The 23,819-nt window shown below is 46.0% G+C and overlaps 1 protein-coding gene across 2 annotated transcripts in view; it reads left to right on the top strand.

Annotated features, from left to right (window-relative positions):
• The first annotated feature begins 9,460 nt into the window (after positions 1-9,460).
• epha4l (eph receptor A4, like) overlaps positions 9,461-23,819 on the top strand; it is a 58,677-nt gene continuing 44,318 nt past the window's right edge. For both annotated transcript variants that reach the window (XM_083773833.1, XM_083773832.1), the window contains exons 1-3: positions 9,461-9,681; positions 11,006-11,073; positions 13,348-14,011. In XM_083773833.1, coding sequence (XP_083629959.1) covers positions 9,585-9,681; positions 11,006-11,073; positions 13,348-14,011 — 829 coding nt within the window. In that variant the 5' untranslated portion in view covers positions 9,461-9,584. The remainder of the gene's footprint in view (positions 9,682-11,005; positions 11,074-13,347; positions 14,012-23,819) is intronic.

Here is a 23,819-nt window from a genome sequence, read left to right as displayed (position 1 = left end):
TCCCAATTTCAACACACACACACACACACACACACACACACACACACACACACACACACACACACACACACACACACACACACACACACACACACACGCACAGTAGCCGCTTCCTTAATCCCTACTACACAACATAAATCAAACATACACACCCAAGACTCTCAGACGTGTACAGACACTGATAAACGCAGATGCACACACACTAACCCCTACTTTGATCCCTAGTTACGCAGATGAACATACAGTATAATGCACACACCCAGTCTACCAACTCTTCTTCAGATTGGCTAGATACAGTGTTGCACGATATTTACATAAGTAATAACAGACAGCTGCTTCAGGGTCTGGTTAGCAGAGGAGCTCCTATATCTCATTGCGTTGGGTGGGTAATTGCTCCTTTGGCGGTGAGGCATTACCTGTGTGTGTGTGTGTGTGTGTGTGTGTGTGTGTGTGTGTGTGTGTGCGTGTGTGCGTGTGCGTGTGCGCGTGCGTGTGCGCGTGTGTGCGGCTCTGATTGTGCGCACCTTTACGTTTCTATGGATGTGATTGCTATGCATGTCTTCCAGTCAGTATTAACATTGTTTTGTTGCTTGTGGGTGCACACATGTGCATGGTTGCGTGCATGGCATGCAGATACACATACAATTATCGACGTACACAGTATGTGCATTAAATATGCAATTTAACTGTCACCAATAAAACAATGTATTTAAAAACTAATAATAAATGGACTTGGCACACTGGAATGAGAGGAAAGGGAGGAAGCACATGCTGCATCTGTGCACAGCATGGCTCTGTAGCAGCTACAGAGCTGTATGTTTGGCGACAGGCTGACATAGTTTGCTACCCGCACACACACATTTGTCCCATGGTGTACTGTGCTGTGTGTTTAGATATGTGCTGTGACTGTAGCGCCCTTCCACACGCTCCCTCTCTCCATCTGTTTTGTGTTTGAATATGCTTATTTAAAGCAAATATGTGGGCAGCTGTCAGTTTGTCTGGGTGTATCAGTTGCTCAGGCAAATATGTTTATTTGGCAACCCATGCAGGTGCACTGCTCAGTGCACAGAGGTGTGTGTGTGTGTGTGTGTGTGTGTGTGTGTGTGTGTGTGTGTGTGTGTGTGTGTGTGTGTGTGTGTGTGTGTGTGTGTGTGTGTGCGTGTGCGTGTGCGTGCAGTTGTGGACAGTAACTATACATTTTCATCTTTTGAATATCTGGCCAGCTCTCTGTGAATCTGCTCAATAAGTTCATGTGTGCAGCATAGACACCTTTTGAGGGGCACTAGCACTAGAGGTGAATATGAGGAGAGAAAGGGGCATCAATAGATGAAAGAAGAGAGATAGATAGAATGTGAGAAAAGAGAGAGACAGAGACATTCAATACAATAGGTTTTAGGCAAACCTCCATGTGCCTCCATCCCTGTACATCACATGGTGTTCATGATGCCATCCACAGAGGGGTTCCATTGATCCAGACTCCATGGAGATTTCAAAAATCTAGTGAAAACACTAATTGAAACCGCAAAACAATGAGTATTTATTAAATATAGTTTATTATATATATTTTTCTCAGAATCAAATATTTTATGGTCATGGTTCACCAGGATCCTGGTTGGCTTGATCCTAGGCTTAAAATAATCAACATAAATATTTGTTTAGAAATCTCTATAGGAAAAATGAACGAGGTCTGGATCGATGGAACCAGAAAATGACCACCACCAGTATGTCCTAAGACGCTCACTGAGGAGATGACTTCATCACCACCATGAGCCAATCACGCTGAAACCTCCCGAGGGCTCAACCACAGAGCTGAGTTGAAGTCTGTTTACAACACTATTCAAACTGTACTCTCAGAGAGAGAGAGAGAGACAGACACACACACACACAGAGACAGACACAGATACACAGAGACACAGAGACACAGAGAGTTGGAGGGGATGGGTGGGATGCTTTCCTTAATATAATGACTTAAAATAAATCTTCTGTCAGCATCTCTAAGCATTTGTACAGATCCACAGAGACAGACATTGGCATGCTCGTACTTGTGCACACAGAGATATGCAGTGTGGCACAGACGAATACAAGTATTTACATAGACAGGTATGGACCCACACACACACACACACACACACACACACACACACAGGTGCCAAAACAATGCACCCACTGAGACGCCTACAGAGTAATCAGACAGAGTTTCACACTAAATAAACCCCTCTTCCATCTTGACACTCTCTCTCTCTCCCACGCACGCACACACACACACACACACACACACACACACACACACACGGAACATGGATCTTCTACATACACACAATGGTGGGGTGGCGCTGTGAGGTAGGCTACTGACACCAAGCCATAAAACGTCGTAGAAGCACCTTAAATCATTTCCCCCATGGTGCTTATTCCTCTCTCGACTGCCAAATGTCTCTTTTGCGTGTAATCTTTTACATAAAGCTTGAAAAGCTGCCTGGTTGTTGAGCTTGATTTGTAGTTTGTGTTGATGCTTTAAGCAGTGGGTGAACAGCAGCCACACGCCTCTCAAGGCGTCCAGACAGCAACTTTATCTGCCGGCCAGATGAGAATTTACTGGGTCGTTTACCTGGCTCTTTCTAACCACTCGATAACACCCTCCACAACAAAAAACGGCCTGATAAGCGGATTTTCATGAGGTTATAAAGAGTAATTTGTGATTCTGACACTACTTTGGTACATTTATGCTTGGTTGAAGACTCGCCAACTTGTAAATCACTGTGGTCACACTCACAGAGCTACTGTAGGAAATCGTCTTTTCCACCGTGTGCGATTTCCTCCCCTCCTGCTTCTATGTTTCTGTCGAGCATCGGAATGAGGTTGGCAAAGAGAAACATGATATGCTCCATCTTGGTACACTACAGTGCCCAGAGCCCTCCACTGTCACATCTGAGACCCCTGGCGTTCTTCAAACACAGAGGATCCAACAATGTGGAAAAGTAAATGATGAGAACGGATGCAAACATCGGGCCTGTCGGAACACCCAAGGCAGCTCCATAATGACGGTTGGGGGCCTTTCGCTGTTTGACGGCTTTTCTCTGACCACAGAAGTGGGGTCGAAGGGCAGATAGGTCAAGAAATACAGTGCCGTAGCAGGCCAGGGTGGCTGCTGTATATGGGGGTGGAGCGTTACAGCTCACATGGCAGCATACAAAGAGTGTGCTGGCAGGTCTCTGTATAAGCATGCAATCGGAAAATGTTACGGGGGTAAGCAGCCGAGGTGAATTCCAGTCTGTCTGGTGTGACTGCAAAAATGCCTCAAGTGAAACAGGTGATTATAGGCAATCATCAAAACAAGTCACACCTCCCTTGTGAGTATAGCAACAACACAAACATATGTATATATCTATATCTATATATATATATATATCTATATCGGTTGTGAGTGTCTGTATATTCACGTGCTTGTGTGTGCGTGTGTGAGTGTGTGTGTGTGTGTGTGTGTGTGTTGATCTTTAAGACAGTCTCCGACACTTCTTAAATTGGTTCTGAGCTATACTCTCCCACTCTTCCTTTCATCTGGTCATCCCTTTCTGCTCTCCTGAGCTCCAGCTCCTACGTGTGCTGACCTCCAGGGACACTGCATGGGGCTGGGGTCCACTCCGGAGGCGTTGGGCTGGGCCCATAGCCTGGGGGTCAGAGCTCGGCAGGAGGGCCATATAGGGCTCCGGTGCTGCTTGGGGATCAGCCAGATCTCTCCTGAAACAATGGCCCAAACTGTATTCAGTGAGGTGGGGATGGAAGAGAGGGCAGAGGGATTTGGAGGCTTTCACCAAATCGGTGCACATGTGCGCGTGCGCATGTGTGTGTGTGTGTGTGTGTGTGTGTGTGTGCGTGCGTGCGTGCGTGCTACTTTGAGTGTGCACATGCTTGCTATAGTGAGCGATCTGTGATTGGCACACAATGCAGATGTGTGGGCAGTAGGTGCCATCTGGGGAAAGCGGAGAGGGATGGTTGAGAGGGAAGGAGGGAGGGGTGGAAGGAAGTGGGAGTGAGGAGGTGGGTGTCTTGTCGCATAAAAAAGAAAAAACACTTGCCAATTTAAAGGATGAAGACAACAGTCCAGGAGCAATCAATCAAAAATGCTGTGACACAAACAAAGGAAGACAAGAGACGCATTACCTTCCATTTTGGACCCACCCATCCATCAATGGACCCCTCTTTGGTGTCTTCACCCACTGTTCGGTCAAAATGATCAAAAGTGAGTCTTCAAGTTGCCCTCTGGCTTTTTTGGGGGGTTGATGGGCCCGTCGTCGGGGGGGAAAACAATGTGTCTTTCAGGTGGTGCTGGCAATCGATACTGAGTGATATAATTGGCAAGATGCCACGTGTGCATTATTATGTTGTTGGAGATGTTTTGTCCATACAGAGAGACCACTACAGAGAGACCACTACCGTACAGAATCCCCGGAGACCTTCATGAGGACAATATACCTTCAGTGCAGGTGTGTGCACACACAGTCACACCCATACTAGGGGTGGGACGATATGGGTACCTCACGGTACGATATATATCGCGATATTAGACCCTCGATAACGATAATATCACGATATTCGATATATTGCGATATTTGCGATGTATCGATATATTGTATGAAATTTCATCAACGATATATCACGATATCTACAACTACATAAAACTCTATTCTCGTGCTCGGACACAGGGAGGGACACACACATAGCTGTCTATAGTGGTTGCACCACTCAAACACTAAATTAATACTCAATAAACTCCCCCTTTGCCTCATACCCTCATCATACTACCTCACAAACACCACCATCTGACCATTATCACTGGTATCATCATAATGCCTCACAAACACCACTGTAACAGAGTGGTCCTCTGTTACTTATTCTGAACAGCATATTGGCACTTTATTAACTTGCACAGTTGTTTGGCTGAGATGGCCACTCAGCCAACGAGTTCCACCTGGGCAAATGCTTGGTGATTAACTAAAATGAGGGGCAAGTGCAATGTGGGTTATAGATTCAATATGTTTGGGAAGTGCAATAATGTGGAGTTCTATTGTTGGTTTGATTGAATTGCCTGTGATGGGTTTCAGTAAGGATTGGGCTGGACCATGTCAGGATAGCAGGGGGGGGGGGGGGGTTAAGATGTGCTGTTGTGATTGATTATTTATGTTGTAGTGTGAAGGACTTAATATATAACTTGTATAGTTCATGTAGTTCACAGAAACTTGTAACATGTGTATGGTTTAAGATAGTCCATTCTCATTATCTCCAGCTGGGTATAAAAGGCTGCCATTTTGCCAGTGAACTGAAGTCTGTGCTGGGAGTAGAGAGCTTCCTGCATTTATGCCAGTTGGTAGTGCTCCTTTGGTGAATAAACATACCTTTACCAATGCCTCTGTACTGTTTCTCCAGCCACTAACACGGTCATTCTTACAACCACCAACTGACCATTATCACATGGTATCATTACCTCACAAACACCACCAACTGACCATTATCACTGGTGTCGGTGGACTTGTCCACTGCTGGGGAAATGCATTCTGCATTTTGTATTCCCACAAAGCTGTTTGGACAAATCACCATCCAGTAATTCAGTACTTCTGGTTGCTGTGGAATGTGAGAGTGGGATTTGCTTTTAAGCTGTCATTTCCTCCTTTTCTAAACATCACTTCATTATGAACAACATTTCAAATTTTAAAAATAAATAAATATATATTAATTTTTCCGATATTTTAATAATCTATCGGGAGGACGTATCGATATATATCACAATATCTATATTTCAGCACACCCCTAACCCATACGCAAGTAGCCTACATAGGCATGCAGACAAAAAGCCGTGCTTACACATCAGGACACTGCACACTTAGGTCCGCAGGCCCCCAGGGGTCCTTGAAGGGGTTCCAGGGGGTCTAGGAAAATGAGGAACAGTTTAAACACTGAAGTCCTATTTTATTTTGTGTCTGTTTGAAAATAGCCCATCTACAAACTCACAATGAATGGTAACTTTTCTTTTCTTATGGCACAAAATCGCAGCCAAATACCTACCAATTTGGGGGTCCCTGACATGAACATTTTGACAACCACTGCACTAATGTACACATACACAAAATAGTCAAAGACACATAGCTTCATCCTCTCTCTACAGCCCCCCACTTCTTGGTCTCCCATAATTTCCTTGAGTAGTTCAAGATCAGGATCCTATAGCTACCCTCACAGTCCAGTAATGGAAAAAGAAACAGCATTCTTCTTCTCACTGGAGTAGCATCGGTGAGGGGAACCACTTCTGTCTGAGCATGGGAGACAAAGGCAGGTCTATTCACAATGAGATCACCCATACATACTATGAGAAAAACGTGTACATGTTTCCTTGTATGGGCAGGATCAGAATATGTCATGGTAAAGTCTTGGAACTCAGAGGGCGGTATGACAGCTCCAACAAGACATGTGAACCGCAGCGCGGGAGCGCTGCCAGGTTTGAATGCTAGAGGCTGCAGAGTGTATTTCTACAGAAGGAAATATTCATACATGTGGGCTTTATTGTGAGGTGAAACTGAAAGACACTGGATATGTCTGAACTACTTGTGAATAGTCACAATAGTTGTGATCACGTCTCTTAGTCTTAAGCCTAGTTTAGCTATTAGCTGTTTCCATTATTCTATTTAAGATGATCAAAATGAGGCAATAAGCCTACACAGAAAAATCATCTGTGTTAATTTATCCATTTGTAACTATATAGTATATATTAGAGAGATTCCGCACACCCGGTTTAATTTGCTTCCTGGCAGAGCAGCAAACGGTTTGGAGAAGGAGAGACCCGCACACCGCCACTTGCTGGTTCAATAGTTTTTACTTAGATAAGAGTCGTAGCAACGTTTCGGCCTATATACAAATGAGTAATAAAAATGTAAGGTCAATTGAAGGTGCTGTGATGGGTTTTTGTTTAAAATAAAATAAGAATGTTAAAAGGTTAAAGCTCTAATATTCTAAGAGTAATCATTGATTGCTAAAACAGGGGTCCTCAATGTTTTTCAGGCGAAGGACCACTTAGCTGAGAGCAAGATGGAGCAGGGACCCCCACTTGTGTAGCATATAAAATAAAACAGTTTGAAAGCATTCCAACAAAATGTGATAAGACTTTTAAAGCTAGCTCATAATGTTTACTGTTGAGACATTTGGGAGTACCTTGGAAGTGATTGGTTGTCTACAATTTAGCAGACGCTCTTAATCCAGAGCGACTTACATTTAAGCAAGAACAAAAGCATGGGAATACATCACATAAAAGCATTTATCATGAAACATGCGTAAGCTAAGAAGGTAACAGTGGAATATCTATATGATGAAACTATACATACACTATACATAATAAACTATACATATTCACTACTATGCTATACATATGTACTATGGCGTGCTATGACTATATACAATACAATTATAGTGCTGTCTACAATTGTATTGTACTGTCTCCAAGTGATGCTGCAGTTTTGATTGCTTCATACATTTGTTGCAGCACTGTTTTTTTATGTCCACAATCGTCTTTGCTAATGTGTTGAATTCACGTTTAGTGTGTATTAGCAATTCCACCCATTTGTTGGGATGGGTTCTCTCTGCTGATACGATTGGCATCCTGACCTATGCAGAGCTGGAGACCGCACGGGGAGACATCTAGTTACTTGACACTGACTACTTGTCTGTAGAAATTATGGAAATGTAGAGACTTATTTTAACACTTATTTTAACAACAACATCACTTATACACCACATTTAACACTGAGCATGCAACAGTGTATAGGGCTAGGCCTAGCTTAATCTTGCTTCATGGTCTGGCGAAAAAGCAATGTTAGATCAGTGGTGGACAGTAACTACAGTATAAGTACAGTACTTGATTACAGTAGGTACAGTTGTACATTTTTTGAGTATTTGTCCACTACATTTCAAATAGAAATATTGTCTACTTTTGACCAAGGGACTATAACTCTTAGGAAGGACCCAAACTTTGTGACATCTGACATTTTCACAATTTTTCTTTGACATCTTAGATAAAACTTTATATACTTGAGTGGGCTAAGTAGGCCCTACTTATATAATGGCTATTGGCTACTATACTGTCCATATTAGGCCTACTGTCCTGTCTGTCCACCTTTGTAGCTACAACAATAATGATTATAGTAGACTTAGCCTAGATATTCATCGGCTGCAGTGTGAGGCCGTGTGGAACGCCCTAACCTGCCCACACAGTGACGAGCTCATCTGCTGCAACTCGCCTGCCTGCTGGCTGACTGACTGGCCACATCCCGTGGGAGCAGAGCAGAGCATAGGAAGGCATCAAATAGAGAGAGAGAGAGACAGAGAGAGACAGAGCACTGTGCGGACACTAGAGTCCAAAACCAAAACAGCTTTCGTTTCCCAGTTCCCTCAGACCAGGCAGAATAATATGCTTCCTTTGTCTGGGGGCAAAGCTCAAGAATTAACGATTCTATATCGATTTCTGGACCATTCACCTTTCAAGCATCAATGATGGCACCACAGACCTGCTCAATATATTAATTTGCTCAAAATTGCTCGCAAAACAGCTTATATAGGCTACATTTATTAATTTCAAAGAAAGCCTTGATAAGTTGATAATATAAGAATATTAGCGTGTGACGATAATCCAATAGAGGCTCGGTGTTCGTCGCAAAAAAGGGCATCGTCAATTCCACAAAGTGCAATACCGTGTAACGTTAGCGGGTCATGCTCATACTTGTTCTATAATCCAATTTTGAGACAGAACAGCCGTCAATGTTTCCGCTAGGTGGCGACCTTGGTCTAATGCGGTTCACCTTGGACAGCGCTGCGCTTGACTGGAGCCAGACTACATGCAGGACCAATGTATTGTGAATGAGAAAGACCATTGGAGGGGCGAACAAAAAATAAAACCGAAACGTTGAATTTTACGCACATAAATAACGATGTTAAGAATTTACATTTATTTTTTGTTTGTTTGTTTTTGTATAAAAGGAAGGAAGGTCATGCTAATAAGTATAGGCTGTAGGAAATGCGCCGTTTTAGAGATGATTAGCCTATACACTCGCTGTCTTTGTTCATTAGTGAAACATTTTTTCTTAGTTCAACTAAACATATCAATTCGATATCTCATTATAGTCGCCGGCCAGTGCCACCGTTGCATCCTCTCTCATCCACAAACAATGCAAAGACATCAAAATGCCAGGCAGGGAGAATGTTACCCACGCGCACAGTCTCATCTCGCCTCGAACCGCTGTCCACTCCTAAATGGGAGGGGGGAGGGGAATGAGGGGGGGGGGGGGGGCAGTTAATGATTATTTGCCCCTCTTTTCCCGTCCACTGCGTTTCCTATATGGATGACGGTCGCGTCAGAGCGCACAGAGTAGACCCGCCTCCATGGTTGTGTGTGAGTGTGTGTGTGAGTCAGTGTGAGTGTGTGTGTGTGCTTGGTGCGTCGCTCTCTCCGCTTCAAACAGATATTCCACAGGGAGAGAGAGAAAGAGAGAGAGAGAGCAAGACCTGTGAGAAGAGCAACGACGAGGACACAAAAAAACGAGCAACCACAAATGGCACTCATGGCAGGGATTTTGTTTACGGCGACCTCTTTACTGCTTGGGATTTCTACCTTTGTTTCGGCGGCACGGATATACCCCCCAAATGAAGGTAAGGTTGGGGACTGGGGAGAACTGCGGCGGAGAGTTGTTGCTGTTTTCTCCGGGAGAGTTTTGACTTCATCTCGTGGTGAGAGCGGAGCCCCGCTCCGCCAGCCTGTCCCGTACGTCGCTTCTCCGGAGTGGTGCGCGGAGACTCACGCAGTTGCAATGTGGGGAAAAAACAACCATGGTCACCAGTCACCTTTACGCAAAGCGACTTTTTTTTCCTTCTTTGCGAGATTTTTGTGCAGTGCACCCGGAGAGCGGAACGGAACGGGCTGTCCAAATGCGCATCGGCTGTTGTTCATCTCGGCTCTCCCTCTCTCCGTGCCACTTAAAGCCCTGGGCTGGGAGCTATAGGCTTGCATGCAGGGGCTCCTGCAGGGTCCGGGCGCAAGTGTCCAGTTTCAGCATTTTTCTTTAGTCTTCCAATGTAGGACTATAGTGTACTAGCCTACACACTTCACACCAACAGCCTGCACAAAGAAATCCATTCGACTATGATTATTTTCGCTTGAAGCAGCTTGTTCTTATTTAGCTATGGGAACCAGTCCGTTGTCTTGGTCGTAGACTATAGTGAAAAGGCCACTGACACACAATACAAATATGAAGTTCAGCCTATGCACATTCTTGGTAGCTCTGATTTTTATACACCAATCGAATGAACAATTGCAGTAAGAAAGCCTAAAATTCACCAAATAGTTTACTGGGCGATACAAACAGCCTATAGTCATCAAATGTAAATAAAAGCCTGCGTCGTTGAATTCAAACAATCGCCAAAACTAATTCTCTCTAATGCTAAAGGTTTTTGGACCTTATTTCAGAAGGGAAAATAGGATACCGTGGGAAATAAACAGGCCTTATTTCTCTGCAGAGCATGTTCATTTTGGACATAGGCCTAGATATTAAAATATAACCAAGTCCGCTGCATGGCAAATCTGAGATAATGACAATAAATTCCACATGCGCGTTTAGTATTTCTTAAATTCTTTGTAAGGCTATTTTGTGTATAGGCTATATTAGTTGCATTAAATAAGGAGATTCACACGCGCACAGGCCTAATGCAAATGTGGGAATTATAACAAATTGTCCTATATTTTTATTAATGTCTTATGTCTCTATAATTATTACCATCATAATCTGAATAGCATGAAGCCTATCAACACTATTCTCCTCCACAAACGGTGTTTTGTTTCCTGCCGATAAACCCACTATCACTATTATTTTTGTGCATTAAGTTGTTGAACTTTGAAGTCCATTGTGAGATCATATGGAGCCTGGAGGAACGGGACTCACTGCTCACACGTGTCTTTCTCTCCGCTCTTGTTTTTCAGTCACGTTACTGGACTCCAGATCTGTACAGGGGGAACTAGGTTGGGTCGCCAACCCGACAGAAGGAGGGGTAAGTAAAAAAGAAAAGTCCTCTCTCTCGTTGGGACGTATGGTCCCCCGTTGAGTAAAAATGGAGAGATAATGTCCTCTATAATAATAGGCATACCGGCCTTCGCCCCCCTCCTCTCTCTCTTCTCTCCCTCAAACCACTCGCTGTAATGGTCAGATGCGAGGCAGATAGCCTACTGCAGCGGGCGTCGGGTTTCCTGAATAGACGGTGGATTGAATCGGTCTTTGTGGAGAAACTTTATATCCCTTTCCCCGCTGAGGCGAGGGGGAGAGCGGGGGACTTGGCAGCGGAGAAAGGGCCTGCTGGAATGGATGAATGAAGGGAAAGGGCAGCGGGTTTCAGTCCCTGCCGCGGGACGATTGGATCGGGCTATAAAAGCGATAGGGAATGCGATCGGATTAAATGCGTGATCCCGCGGTCTAATTGGGATATCTATAATGGTGCTGATAAGGTAACAGAGCGCGACTGTCCGGGGTGGCCGCCAGGGGCCCCGGGGTGCGCAGCAGGTTGTGCACACAACACACACCGTCGCCTCGACCCTCAGCAGTTGGGTCAGGGTGTCGTAAGTCGTTATAGCTAAAACAAGGACGCTGCATGAGGTTTTAAAAACACAGAAGCGAAGCCTCGCTGCACCATACCGCCCTGCATGGGTAAGCCATTTGGCCATTTTTAGAAGGCCTATAGCATGGTCACCATGCATCTATTCTACACCATCCAGCAACATCAACCCAGCGAAATAGAATGTGACAGCATGCGCCTCCATTTCGGCTTTGTTGATTAGGCGTTAAATGAACTTGGCCATGTGTTGTGCCCGTGTGATCACAGCCATGTGATTGACAGGCTCCTGGCAGCGTCAACAGGGCCACATTCAGCCGCTCTCATTACGACCAATTGCCCCCATTCTCCCTCTCCCTGCTATCGGGGAAAGGTGCGGCCTTATCGCGACTAGGCTTGATTTCCACAATAAAAAGAGGCAGAGGGAAGAAAGCAGCGGAATAGATCAGCGGGGAGTGATAGACACTTTATCAAAGTCCTATACGGCCGCAGCCATGTTTAGTGTTATCGACCTTACCTCAGGGTATTCGGCTTTAAAACCAGATTGTTCCTGATAAAGCTGTCAAATCAACTGTATCACCACTAACCCATATCCCATTCTGCGATCATTTTGTTTTGAACAGCTCCACTAAATGGGCTAACGGCCTGGGCTTGTCTCTTTTTATTTAAAAGGCAGTTAAACCAAAGGCTATTTTTAATGCCTATTGTGAAAAATGTAAGAGAACAGGCCACTTTGAAGCTTTCAAGACACAAGCATTTGCAGCAGATACTCTGTTGGAATGGGAAACTAAATCACAAGTAAAACAAACATTCCAGCTCGAGAAAATAAACCAGACTGCTCGATAACATAATCCATGCGCTGTATGTCCACGTCTCTTTCCTATGAGTTCATACTAATAACAGTAGGTGAACATGTGTAGGCTTAGGCGTACCTTCAGAAACGTCTTACCTTGCCTATCATGTATGCAGATGTTAAGCAGGCACACATTAGATCATTAGTATTGATTCACAGACCCCCACACACACTCACTTTACCCTAAACATCTGTTTCCCCTCATATTCCAATATAGCCTATAGTCTATATATTTCTTCTGAACATTGAAGAGAGACTTGTTTTTATGCACGCATGAGACTTATTAGAACATTATTTTACCACAGCGACACTGAAACCATGAATCTTAACATATATGTATGGTTCTATATAAGGACCCAACATGTCTGCTATACTACGCCCGTATATAAAATATAGCCAACAATTAATTGGTCTGTTGAGACTCAAATATTGAGCAAATCTTTTTTTTCCTCCATTGGTAAATCTCAGTCTTGGCAGCATGTGCTGCCTCATATGTTTGCTTTTTATCTCACACAGCCCATTATTTCTGTAATTGTTTGACAGGATTATAATTCTGGTATTTGTCTGATGCCTCATGTGTAATATTAAGGAAACACTCCTTTATTGCTGTCATAATATTTTCTATTATTGTGTTGACGCTAATCTAGTGTTTTGCTTCTTAAGCTATGGGTCTGGGCCCGAAATAGGTCATGGGGTCACGTCTGTTGGGTCCCAACAGAACAGCAATGTATTTCTGTACTGAAGTTTGAGTCCCAGAGGCCAAGACTTAATTTCTTAAAAAGACAGAGAGAGAGAAAGAAGTTCAGAATCCAGACTCGTACATTTGACCTTCACATGACCTTGTTCTGTTGTTGTTCTACCCGTAGTGGGAGGAGGTGAGCATCATGGATGAAAAGAACATTCCCATCCGGACATACCAGGTGTGTAATGTCATGGAGCCGAACCAGAACAACTGGCTCCGTACCGACTGGATCCCTCGTGGCGGGGCCCAGCGTGTCTACATCGAGATCAAGTTCACCTTGCGGGACTGCAACAGTCTGCCGGGCGTAATGGGCACCTGCAAGGAGACCTTCAATCTCTACTACTATGAATCGAACAACGACAAGGAGCGCTACATTCGCGAGAACCAGTTCGGCAAGATTGACACCGTGGCGGCCGACGAGAGCTTCACGCAGGTTGACATCGGCGACCGCATCATGAAGCTCAACACGGAGGTTCGCGATGTGGGCGCCTTGACCCGCAAGGGCTTCTACTTGGCTTTTCAGGATGTCGGGGCTTGTATCGCACTGGTTTCTGTGAGGGTCTTCTACAAGAAGTGCCCCTTAGCCGTCCGCAACTTGGCCCAGTTCCCTGATACTATCACCGGAGCCGATACCTCCTCGCTGGTGGAAGTGCGCGGCTCGTGTGTGGATAATTCTGAGGAAAGGGAAGTTCCAAAGATGTACTGCGGGGCTGACGGAGAGTGGCTGGTTCCCATTGGGAACTGCCTGTGTAACCCCGGATATGAGGAGCGCAATGGGGAATGCCAAGGTAAAGAAACAGCATTTTTCTTGTTTTCTTTGTTTTTTTCTTTGTTCTTTTTTTGTTTACTATTTGTTAAAACGCACGCCCACCAGTTCATTAAGTATGCCTGGTTTGCCTGGTGGGTGGTGATGGGTGGTGATCCACCTGAACTGAGGCCGCACCCACAGCTGTAGTTGTATGATAAAGGGGGAGGGGTTAGGGGAGAGGCTGATAGTGTGATGTCACTATATTACTGTTTATTTCATTGGCCCGTTTGACTGTCAAGGGTTCAGCCTCCAGGAAGAAACCCTAAATACAAAGTTAAAACACCACTGCACATAAAAACGACTCCAGGGTGTCTAATGAAGTATTGTACCTCATAGACACATGAAAAACTGGAAAAATACAAAAATTGTGGCACTCCCTCTTTAAAAGAGCCCTATCTTTCGCCACCCCTTATCCCTAAACATATTTGCCATTTTATTCTATTTTGAAAAACATTTTAAAATAGTTCAATCTACAGCTGATCTACATCAACACATTGTGAGCTATTTTGACTATTTTAAAGAGGTTTTCAAAATAGTCAAAAATGGCAAATAAGTTTAGAGATAAGGGCAAGATATAGGCCAATTTTTCCCCTTTCTTCTTCTCTCTCTCTCATTCCCAATGTTCACCCGCCTCTCACTCAGTTTTTCCCCCCTTCCTGTCCACTCACTCTCCACGCTCCTCTTCCTGATACGTGGCTGGGTGATGGAGACGATGATGATTGTAAATGGAGTAATTAGGTGGTCCGTTGGGAGCTGTTGTGCAACTGTGTGGGTCCCAAGAGGATTGGTAACACAGGCCGTTGAGAAAGCTCCACGGTTTGTCCCCACTCCCCCTCTCCAGCTCTTTCACATTATTCCCAATGCGGTTTAAAGCTGGTAGAGAGAGATTGACAGAGGAGAGCTTATCATTCCAGGCAGGTATGAGAGAAGTGAAAGTACACAGCAGCGAGATGGTGTTGAAAAAGCCCTCTATTGCTGTTTATTCAGGCCTTTGCTTATCGTTTTTTTTATATGGTATCGTTTGATGAGGGTTTCAGGTCGATGAAGGAGCCTCTGTGCCTGCCTTCTCAAATCATGGCCATGATATAGCTGTCAGTATGCCAACGATGCAGAGAAATAGCATGGCAACACTCATCAAACATCAGAGAGAGCAACAGAACTCGACTACAGGTCTGTCGATATCCATGCCTCCATGGATTTTAAGCCCAAATCAGCGTGTACAGGATTTCAATCTCACTTTAAAATGCAGGGTTCTCAGAGTGTATAGTAGTTACTGTGTGTACTATAGTATGTGTACTGTACCATGTCATGCAGCAGTGTATTGTGGGTGTCTTGCTCCTATGCACAGCAGCTGTGTCGTGGATAATGAATTGTGCCTCTCTCTGTGGACTGGCCAGACAGGGGGATGGTTATTCTGCCAGGCAGGTTTATTGGTAACCCCCCCATCCACCCACTCCTGCACCCTTCCAAATGCAGTGTGCTGTTCCAGCGTGGGGTCAGAGGCCGGGCACGGGTGATTAACAGGGGGATGGACCACTCCACCTCTCTTAATTTACAGGGGAGCCAGTCTCAGAGGACTAATTGCATGACAAACAGGTTCAGTGATTTAGGGGTAGTGCAGACTGTTTGGGTAGGTGGGTGGAGTTTGGGGCAAAGGGGTGCAAACGGTCACAGATGGTTGTCTGTGTGTGTGTAACAGGGTAGCATGTCGGCTGTAAGAATTTCAGTTTGGAATGCTGCCCATCTTGCCCTGTCACAGGCAAATAGATGGCTCAGGCCAGGTTTCTCTCCCCAGGGTGGGCTTCAAAGAACCAGTGAGATGGAGAGATGAAGGAAGGAGACCAGAGGGGGAGTTACTAGCCACAGAACCTGGGCTAAATCGTCTTTGAAGAGGGGTTTAAAGCGAAACACACAACCATAAGCTATCCTGTTTCAAGTCAAAATGAAAATGCTGATCTTTGCCATAAATTCGGCTTGCCCTCGAGAAGGAAATCGACGAAAGATGCATTATCTTTCCCATTCGGCTTGGATTGAAATAAGTAACTGTTGCCAATGCCATCCGCATGTTGGAGCTCAGAATCCCTTGCCTCGTGTGATTTATGCACAGTCTGACAGCTTCAGAGTCCGTAATATTAGTTTTGGAGCCAACGTATCCATTCAGGTCCCACTGAGTAGCATTTGATCATGTTCCAGTTCACCTTGTGGTATCAGCTTACAGACCAGTGAAGCTCCCTCAATGGTACACACCAGTTGAGACTCACCAAGATCCAACCCATCTGGCCGCTGAACCTGGTAGTTGTAGACATGTTCACATTCTGTGTTAGCCTCCATAGATGCCAGAGGTGTCTGTGTGGGGTCAGCACTAGTGTTTGAAGGGTTAAAAGGTGCTGGCCACTGTCAGTCTTCAAGTGCACTGATGAGCTGGTTAATATTCCTCTGTGTGACAGGCTCTATGGGAGAGATATTCCTCTGTGTGACAGGCTCTATGGGAGAGGGGCTCAACTTCTATGGGACAATGTTGACCGAGAGACTTAACAAGGAGCTGGACTGGGAGGCAGGGAAAGTGGGAGTTTAGGAGGACATTTGTGTGTCTGTGAGTGAGTCAGAAATGTGTTACATTTACTCAGTTGTAGTAAAGGATAGAAGTGTATTTACCACATGAACCCAGTGTCCCTATTCTGGGCATGTTATAGTAGGCAAAAGTAGACAAACATTTGCAAAAATAGACAAAATAGGTGAATATTCTTCAACGCTTTAAGTATATTCTTCAACGCTTTAAGTAGTTTAATTAGCGGTGCAACTCAATGCATGCATGCGTGCATGCATACACTCATACATGTAGTTTGAACTGATATTACTTTGCTAAGTTTTCTGTTGAGAGTTTCTCCGGCTGCAGCAGACAAGCATAATTGTGAGTGAGTCTATGCGTGTGTGTGTGTGTGTGTGTGTGTGTGTGTGTGCTTGTGTCTGTGCTTGTCTTGTATGCGTGCAGGGTTACAAGGGCACCACAGCCCCCGGTTCCCAGCCTGCCATGAATGGGGTTCTCCTCCATCATTGTTCGGGGCAGCAGCGAGGCTGAGTGGGGTTGGCGTTGTTGGGGGTGGGGGCATGGGGGGCTTGTATTCTCCACCCCTGGCAGAGGTCAAAGGTCGCCCCCTTCTTCATCCATCTTACTGGCCTGTCTGACAGGGTCGTGGGCCTACGATTGATTAAGACGTCAAGGTTTTGACAGCTGGGGGGTGCAGTGTGTGTGTGTGTGTGTGTGTGTGTGTGTGTGTGTGTGTGTGTGTGTGTGTGTGTGTGTGCACCCGCTCATGGGCCAAGGGTGGCCAGGATGTACACACAGGGACCAAGGGCAGTGGGGCACTGAGGGCCACCGGGCCCCTGATCTAAGGAGTGGGGACTCTGTCTATTTGCATTTGGGAAGCTTTCTCTCGGAGGGAATGGGAGGGGGCCAGGTTGTCTCTCTCGCTCCTCATCTGGTGAGGGGGTTTCAACTACCGTGCAGAGGTGATGACAAGCTACTCAGATACACAGAAAGAGAACGTGAAAAGCTGTGCGTGTGTGTGTGTGTGCGTGTGTGTGTCTGTGAGAGAGAGTCTGGCAGCGTTTACTTGGCGAGTCAGCACAGGGAAATAATGAGTTTGTATATTTTTGTAAAAGCGTGAGGAAAATTAGCATGAGAGTCGTGTGTCTCCGACTCTGCATTGCTCTCAGAGTTATTGGGCGATTGAGCAGGCAGCGAAGGGGGGTTTTCAGGTCGCCTTTGTTGGTGAATCTGAGTTTGTCAAGGATATAGTCTGGTTGAAGCGCTAGGTGTCAGACACTCCAGACTGTTAGTGCATGGTTGAGTTGTTACCCCTTACACACACACACACACACACACACACACACACACACACACCTAAATCCAAATAAACCGGACTTCAAGGACAGGAACCTATGATCTCCTTTGACTCCTAACACCCTAACACTTTTATTATAACCCACATGTTGTGGATTCAACGCCGTTTGTCGGTGTTTGTGCATGTGTGTGAATTAACAGCTTTGGAAGGATTGTGACGTAAGTGTCTGTGTGTGTGTTTGTGTTTGTGTGTGCGTGCGCGTGCGTGCATGTGTGCGTGCCCGTGTGTGTGCGTGTGTGAGATGGTAGCAGTTTCCTGTTGGAGTGGCAGTACCAATCCCTCCCCTCTCTATTCCCAATAGCCTCCGTTAAGCCGAGAACTCTCCCCCCGGCCCGTATTGGATTAAGAGGTTTCGGGGATGAGGATTCTTTTCTGTGCTCCGTTCATTGTGTGACTGCTCTCAGGTCTCCCTCAGGTCTCTCTTTCCCTCTCTCTTTCTCTCTGTCTGTCTGTCTGTCTGCCTGTCTCTCTCTCTCTCTCTCTCTCTCTCTCTCTCCCTCTCTGTTGACAGTGTTAAATATGCACTTGAGAGCATCATTTTAAATTCACCACATAATTCTATTTAGCCTGCCAGTCCCTGGTGGCTTTAAATACACAGAATCATTCTGCCCCCCCCCCCCCCCCCCTGTGCACGCACAGACACAGGGTGCTCTGGTGGTAATAGCTCTGTCGTTCTCCTGTGTCTCTGACCTCCCTACACAGTGGAATCCTAATTTGTCCATTTTGTGTAACTCAGAAAATGTAGTGGTTTGGTTTGTACACTCTCAGTGTTAAATTAGCACTAGTAGGATTTTACTGACACCCCCTCCCCCTCTCCTGCATGTACACCTCTCTCTCTCTCCCCCCTCCTCCCGGTCATTGTGGTGGTTAGTGTTCAGCCTGTGTCTGTCTCTGGTGGCAGCAATAGGAAGTGGGCTGAATAATGAGATTACCCGTGGCAGGCGGGAGGGAGGCAGGAGCGCCACACTGAACATTATCACCCATCAACGCTCCCACAAACACACACGCACGCACGCACGCATGCACGCTCATGCAAGTGTATTCAATTGAGCATGCACCAACCAACACAATGTGGGTGTGTGCACATCCAAAAAGAACACAGAAAGTGTCACGTCCAATTAGTACATGCACTGTGTGCATGCACACATACACACACACACACACACACACTCCACAGACTGGGAGTGGAGGAAAATGGAGGTGAATGTACTCATCACTCTCCGTGCCACAAGAGAGGTTCATTCTGTGCTGCTGCTGAATAGAGATGGATAATCTATTACCTAGTGAAGAGCAGGGAGGAGGATAATCTATTACCTAGTGAAGAACAGGGAGGAGGAGAATCTATTTCCTAGTGAGGAGCAGGGAGGAGGAGAATCTATTACCTAGTGAGGAGCAGGGAGGAGGAGAATCTATTACCTAGTGAAGAGCAGGGAGGAGGAGAATCTATTACCTAGTGAAGAGCAGGGAGGAGGAGAATCTATTACCTAGTGAAGAGCAGGGAGGAGGAGAATCTATTACCTAGTGAAGAGCAGGGAGGAGGAGAATCTATTACCTAGTGAAGAGCAGGGAGGAGGAGAATCTATTACCTAGTGAAGAGCAGGGAGGAGCGGATGATACAAAAATCTCTTATAGAAGCAACAACCTCCCCATCCGATAAAATAGCTTAACTCCTCCAGGTATTGTCATATATTCCGTTCTTGTGAAGATCCACTTACTTACAAAAACATGGGAGAGGGAGAGAGACATGCATAAGGCTACACACGCACGCACGCCCGTGCACACTAACATGGACATGCATGCACATACTGTATACTATACATGAACGCACATTCTCACAAAATGTAAGGAGTGCATGCATATGCACACACACACACACACACACACACACACACACACACACACACACACACACACACACACACATGTGATTGTGTTCAAGTGTCATGCACGCACACAGTCACACGCGCACACACACACACACACACACACACACACACACACACACACACACACACATGTGTAAGGGGGGTAATTCAGCTGTCATTAGTGGAGGCGCTGAAATGTTTTTCCTGCTTGGGCTGCCGTCCTGAGCCGGCGCTTGTTCCTCCTGTCGTTGTTGACACTCGTCGTCCTCTCTCTCTCTCTCTCTCTCTCTCTCTCTCTCTCTCTCTCTCTCTCTTACTCTCTCTCTCTCTCCACCATGTGCCCTATCTAGGACAGGAAGCGGCCATTTGAGTGTGACCCGAGCGGATGGCTAACTCTCCCACAGCGCCAGTTACCGAGGCATTTAGCTGCACTAAACAGCCAGCTTAACAACAAGGTCACAAAGAACAGAAAGAAAAATTAGCGCAGGATAAAACGGGCCCTGGAATTAACGCCAGTCTTAAGCTAGCTCATTAGCATCGCCCCCTAAAAACGGAGGAAACGATTTTGCAGTCGATCTCGCTTTGCTCGCCGTGTGTCTGTCTCTGTGTAGCCTCTCTCTGTCCTGCCTCATCTTTTTGAAAAGCATCCTCTCTTTGAAGCCCGCAATGGGGAGGGGGGGAGGGGGGGGGGTGATTAAAGCAGTCAGCAAGCAAATTAGCATGTCAAAAGACCCCGAATCAATACCCGAGCTCTCTACCCACACAACCCTGCAGTTCTCCCCCCCCAACACATACACACACACACACACACACACACACACACACACACACACACACCCTTTTTCTGCAAAAATGTGTTCATTTAACCCGGAGAGTGTGAAAACGGACCAGTAAAATCTTAAAGTGTTGAAGGAGGATGAGGGAGAAGAATAGACATATAGCGAGAAAGAGGAAGGGTTTGATTGATTGATTGATTGATTGATTGAACAGTTATAGAACGGGTACAGTTCAACGAAAGTACAGGTCAATACAAAAACGGCCAAGGGGATAAAACCAGAAAGAAATCTTGTTTTCAATTCATCAGAACATTTAAAGACATACAAATATGCACTATGCAAAAAAAACTAATTTTGTGATGGAGGGAGAGAGAGAGAGGGGAGAGGTGGACAGCAATCAAGTGGGCACGGGTAGATTATTTGAGAGAGCGAAAGAGAGCCAAAACGAGCGACGGGTTATGAAGAAAAGGAGGTCTACTGCCACTTCCTTTGTGCTGAACGAGAGGGGAGAAAATGCTTCTTTGGCCAGAAACCAAGAGAAAGGGTGAGGGTTGGTGGGAGGGAGAGAAGGAGACAAAAAAAGAAAAGCGTTTGGGGGGCGGACGGTTTAGTTCCAGTCTGGCAACCATCCTTTTTTCTACACTTCATCCTCCCATCACCATCACACGGAAATCCCTTTGATCCGGGGCAATGTGTTGCTGATCTCGAGGTGTGCGTGCGTGCATGTGTGTGTTTGTGCATGTGCGCACGGCGCACGTGTGTGTGCTGATCTGTCGTGTGTTTATCCTGTTGTGGCGGGCATATCGCGCGCGGTATCATAAACTTCTATTAACGTTCCAATCGCGTTGCGCGATCTGAGCCTGGACACAGAACAGCACAAGGGAGCTTTAGATGGCTGGCCAACTCTCCCCTGGTGTCTGACAATGGGAGGCTGATTGCAAACACCTTGAAAAGTGTTTCATCTCTCTCTCTCTCTCTCTCTCTCTCTCTCTCTCTCTCTCTCTCTCTCTCTCTCTCTCTCTCTCCCTCTCCCTCTCCCTCTCCCTCTCCCTCTCCCTCTCCCTCTCCCTCTCCCTCTCCCTCTCCCTCTCTCTCTCTCTCTCTTTCTCTCTCTTTCTCTCCATCTCGCTGTCAGATTTCTATCTAAAGCTCCCTCTATCCTGCCAGGCAGAGGAGTGTAGGTGGTCCTTTCTTCTCTGCTCTCATCGTCCTCTCTCTTCGGGGCGTAGGGTTCAGTGGAGAATAAAAAGGCAGCTCTGTGGTAATCAGTAAGCGAGGTTATGACAAAATACGAAATAAAAATAATGAAAGGCTGTGCCATAAAAGACACATGTAATCAGATGGGCCCTGAGTGGTTGCAGCGCCCATTTTAATGAGACCAGACACCCCCACCCCCCTTCCACTTGTATTAATCACCATGGCCCTGTGTATACTGGCTCATTCTCCATTCACACTGATGTAATGAGCAGGTGGGTGTTGATGCAGAGATTCATGCACGTACACACAGAAACCCCTGATGTGTAGGATCATATATAGGCTTAGGCCATAAGTGAACACACCTGCAAGCAGCCATTTCGCTCATAAATACACACATACTGCAACCATTTGCAGACGTAATGCATGATCGTACACAGCAAAAATGCAACCAAAATGCCCTCTTGGTGTCTATATAGGTGCACATGTATGGTATATGCGTATCAAACGAAGGATGGGGGGGTTATGGGATCAGATGTAAGCGCTCTGCAGGAGAGGAGAAATGTAATTTGGGGATGTGGGATGTAAGCAGCACCGCAGGGATCTGACCTGCAGACCTACAGCCAAAGGGAGAGGTGTGTACACGTTAGCCTGGTGTGGAGGGCACATCTCCGGGATTAGAAACCTTGATCCCCCACCCTCGGATCCACAGAGGAATGTCAGAGGAAGCAAGGAGGATAGCGAGGTAGGCAGGACCAGGCGCGTCAACTCCGGGGGTGCGTGGTAGCTTGCGCACCCACTGGCAAAATAATAAGCCAATATGCACCCACTGAAATGAAGACTGAATATCGCCTCCCCCTAGTCACGTAGTCACTAGTCACACACCTTTAGGGGGGTGGGGGGCGCTTGAGCCAAGAGGTGTTGGGCGAACAGGTATTCATTCAAATGCTAATAAGGTGGCTTTTGTTCTGCTGCCAGGTAGAGAGTATAGGGGGGGGGGGGGGGGGATGGGGGATGAGAGACCAACGGAGGTAGGAGTCTATAGTGGTGCAGGGAAGTGAGTGATCGACAGAGGCTCACAGAAATCGACAGGGAGAGATAGAGAGAGAGAGAGAGAGAGAGAGAGGCAGCTCTAATGTCGAACAGCTCTAATGTTTCCCAAACAGTGGGTCAGGAGTCAGGACCAATTTGTGGGTCACGGACCAATTTTCACGGATCACGACTCATTTCAAAATATTTATATTTTTATTTTTTTAAGAAATTTGAAAACAAACAAACTAACAAATCTAAGAAATTCCATGAATACTATTTTCACTAGTTTGGGTCGTGGGAAACTAATCTCTCTTTTGGGCCTTGAGCTGAAAGGTTTGAGAACCACTGCACTAATGTATGGCAGGAGATGTGAGAGGTGAAACAGTTGGTTGCGGGTATACCGACTACTGACGGATATCGGTCTTTGAACAAGCGCTGCGTGGTGTTGAGTCATGACCCTCTGTTACCAGCAGCAGTCAATATTGCTGTCAATATTACTGCCAATATCGCTGGGCCTGTAGGCGGTAAGCGTGGGCAGACGGGCTGGAGGGGAAGAGAGAGAAAACGATCTTAGAAAGAAGAAGTATAGGAGATAAACATGAGATGTACGCAGTTTGTGGCAAAGTATTACATAATAGGAACAACAAAGTGTGAGGAAATAGACTTTAGTTTTGTGACCCACTGCCTGCCTGCCTGGGAGTGCTATTGATCTACCCACATGACCTAGAACACTGGTTATCAACCAGTGATCCACCGACGAGTGGGCCTTGGGGGGAAAAATGTAACATACTCTTGTCAAATGTATCAAAAATGTGTTTATTTATTAAGATTGTCAAGAGACAATTAGGGACAGCGATGGTGTGGGACATATCGGCAGAAAGCGGTTATCTTCATTTAACCTTTTTGAGTGGTGCAGCCACTCCAAGGAACAGCAATGTCCGTCCCTATGTCCATCCGTCCGTATGTCCCTATGTTTAGGGTACCAATAGGGGCAAAAGTGGCGCTGTTCTGCTAGA

This window comes from Protomyctophum parallelum, assembly GCF_964188405.1.
Source record: "Protomyctophum parallelum genome assembly, chromosome: 9".
Classification (NCBI taxonomy): domain Eukaryota; kingdom Metazoa; phylum Chordata; class Actinopteri; order Myctophiformes; family Myctophidae; genus Protomyctophum; species Protomyctophum parallelum.
Note: the sequence above shows the minus strand (reverse complement) of the source record. Positions and strands in the feature narration are given on the sequence as shown.